Source organism: Orycteropus afer, unplaced genomic scaffold (genome assembly GCF_000298275.1).
Source record: "Orycteropus afer afer isolate SDZICR_OR568_19922 unplaced genomic scaffold, OryAfe1.0 scaffold00163, whole genome shotgun sequence".
Taxonomy (NCBI): domain Eukaryota; kingdom Metazoa; phylum Chordata; class Mammalia; order Tubulidentata; family Orycteropodidae; genus Orycteropus; species Orycteropus afer.
In genome coordinates this window covers 376,253-379,651 of record NW_006921750.1, presented here as the reverse complement: position 1 = coordinate 379,651, position 3,399 = coordinate 376,253, and the positions used below count along the sequence as shown (strand labels likewise).

At 41.5% G+C, this 3,399-nt stretch overlaps 1 protein-coding gene across 1 annotated transcript in view; it reads right to left on the bottom strand.

The window, feature by feature from the left end:
• The window catches only part of DYDC2 (DPY30 domain containing 2), a 43,517-nt gene extending 42,101 nt beyond the window's left edge, over positions 1-1,416 (bottom strand). The window contains 2 exon segments of the mRNA XM_007946480.1: positions 594-749; positions 1,270-1,416. Of these exon segments, the coding sequence (XP_007944671.1) occupies positions 594-749; positions 1,270-1,416 (303 nt within the window).
• Positions 1,417-3,399: the final 1,983 nt, after the last annotated feature.

The following is a 3,399-nucleotide window of genomic DNA, read 5'->3' as shown; positions in this document are numbered from 1 at the left end:
GGGGACCAGGTTTGCTGGTCCAATAGAGCCTGATGGAACCACTGAGACAATGGCCCCTAGCTGCCCTTCAGGTCTGGAACTGAACCCACAACTGTGGTTTTCAGCCAAACAAAATAGAGGCATGTGAGTTAAACATTTACCTCAAGTGGATACACTCCTTAGAGAGAACAATCATGGGAGAAAGAAGGGCTGCTTATGCACAGGGAGACAGCTCAGGGTGTAGGAGGGTATGGAGGGATGGACACTGGGAAGAGGTAACTATGGGGAAGAAGTCGGAGGGGAGCTGTTGCATTGTGGTAAACTGTAGTCAATGACCTGAGACAAAGTATATGTGAACTGCTGTATAGAAAGTGAATTTGCTCTGTAAATCTTCACCAAAATCACAATAAAAAAAAAAAATCTCATTTTTAAATGAGTAACATTAATCGTATTTCCTGAAATTTAAAATAGAATTTCATAGACAAATATTGTCAGTAAGACTGACTTATATTTAAGTATATAAGTATGGAAGCAAAAGTAGGCTACTGGGAGCCTCATATGTATTGCACTGTACTGGGCTGACTTATGGAGTTCCTAGTCTCCATTTTTGTGATGTGTGTGCCCAGTGCTCATTTCCTCCTTCCTACCTTGTAACACTTTTCACATTTCTGTTGACTCTCATACTCTTCTTGCTTCAGCATTTCAGCTATTTCTGATTCCTTGAGGCTCTTGTCATAGTCCTCCTTTAGCTGGATGTTCTCTTGCATATTCTAAGTGATGAGATAGAGTTGAATCAATTCAGCATCTGAGTGCCTTGCACAAAACAGCCACCTTCCCCTGTTGATAGACCCCAGACCTTCCAGGCCTGCCCAGTTTATTCCTGTAAATAGCTTTATTCTACTAGTTGCTCTAAATCCACCAACTCCACAACCCTCTGTGGGTTGTACTCCCTCCTTCTATAGCCCCCAGACTACCTATAACCCATCTACTGCGAATCAATTCTGACTCATAGAAATCCTTTTAAGGACAGAGTTGAACTGCCCCAATAGGGTTTCCAATGCTGTAAATCTTTACGGAAATGGACTGCCTCATCTTTCTTCCACTGAGTGGCTGGTAGTTTTGAACCACCTTCCTTTTGGTAGCAGTTGAATGCTTTAACCACTACACCACCAGATCTCCCTAGACTGCCCATACTTCAGAGATATTTGGGCCCAAACGAAGAAAACCCCCACACCTGTTTCCGAAGTACTCTAGGGAAAGCTGGAAGGCAGACCTAGTCCACATACAAACCTCTTCTTTTGCCTTCGTAATTTTCCAGTGATGATAAAGCCAGTGAGCCAAGTACTCTATTGGGTCACTGGGCTGAGCCTTTGCCACTTCCACCAGTGCCTGGGCCAGGCAATTTCCAAAGCATCTCTTCAAGTACTCAGTTTCCATCCTGGGAGGCCTCAGAAACATCCAGGCAGAGTTCCACTACTTTAGAATTCCAATCTAATTTAAGAAACAGATGCATTCTAAATAATTCACATTCATTTAATGAAAAATACGAGATGTTTCTGGATCCTACCTTGCCTCAGAAGAACCAATAAAGACAGACTTGACAGTATATTTTATATTCAAGTGTGTTTTTTTTCTAAAGCTTTCCAGCTGTCCTAAGCCAGGCAACAGGTCCTAGAAGTCATTAGGTCTGAGAAGAGCTCAATATATTAGTGGTTAGGGGTGGCTACAGGCCTCCACCTACCCGTACACATTCCAATTTCCACCCTTGGATAAGGAGGACATAACTGAGCAGGCAGTAGGTCCTGGGAGGAGCTCTGAGCACCCAACAAACTATGATATTGTAAGATTGGAACCCAAACTCATGCATGACATAGATACAAAGGCTTATTTATTTCACAAGGGACCCCTCAGAAGGCCTAAGCAGGAAAAGGGAGGAAAATAACAGGTGCAGCTACTGCTGCTCAGGGCTCTGCCAGACCTAATACTATACTCCTAATACTATACTTCCTACTACTTAACAAGAAACTACTTTACATTGGGTGGTTGCCCCTTGATTTACTGTTAATCAGATTTCAAGAGCTAGAAGCAATATAGCCTACATCACACCATACGTTTAAGCGGCAGTGTAGGGTAGCAGTTATGAACATAGACTCTGGAGATTAAGTTCCACTCCTGGTTCTTGTGTGATCTTCAGCAAGTTACTCAGTTTCTCTGAGCGTCAGTGTCCTCATCTGTAAAAGAGACATAACAAATATACCATCACAACCATGAGGATCAAAAGACCCATGGAATTGACTCGGACTCATGGTAACCCCTGTGTGTCACTGTACAACTGTGCTTCACTGGGTTTTCAGTAGTTGATTTTTCTGTGTGTGTCATACATCTGGGTGGATTCTAATCACCAACCTTTTGGTTAGCAGCTGAGCACATTGGTTGTTTGCACCAAATATTAGCAATATAATAGAAGATTGTGACATAAAATAGCCTAGCATTCATCCTATTTCTGAACAATTCCATCTTCCTGAAGTTATATACTTTAACTCCCAAATTGCCTAGTGAATCAAAAGGCCCAGATCTAGTCCTAACAATTTTTTTTTTGGGGGGGGGGGCCTTTTTTCCTTCTTCAGATTGAGGAAAAATATATATATAGATACAGAATATAAACATATTTCCTAACTCTTTCTACTGCAAGGGCTTAGAAGCAGAATATCCTAGGAGCAATGAGCATACCTAGCATCTATATCTTGTTTTTAAGTAGTTCTGGTGGTGTAGTAGCGCCTAAGGTATTTGACTGCTAACCAGAAGACTGGCGGTTCAAACCCACCAGTCACTCCTTGGAAGGAAGATTGGGCAATATAGATACTGCCTCAGAAACCCAAGGAGGGGTCGCTATGGGTTGGTATTGACTTGACAGCAGTAATTTTGGTTTGTTTTTTTCCCCACTTAAGAGGATCCAGGACTCCTTGGAGAAATGGCTGATTCTAAGACTGAGGCAGGACAGATCTAATGAACTTGTAACATTATGTTGTATCAGAAAGTAAAATAGTTTTTGAAAAATGATCTGGTGGCTTTTAAATTTAGGGAAACTTGACAATAAAAATAAACATTGACTGAAATGGGTTATAACTCATGGAATAAAATAAGTATCTATGAGGCTACATGAGAATGAATAAGTAAGTAAAGTGAGTGGGGAGAAGAGAAAGTCTGTCCTTAAAATAGAACACCAACTAATAAAGTGGAAAGAAAAACAGAGTTAAAAAAATTTACGTGGAAAGAAAAACAGAGTTAAAAAAATTTACGTCTCTGGTAGCATAGTGGCTAAAGCACTTGACTGCTAACCAGAAGGCTGGTGATTCAAACCCACCAGCCACTCCTCAGAAGGAAGGTTGGGCAATCCTACTTCCGTAGTGATACTGCCTC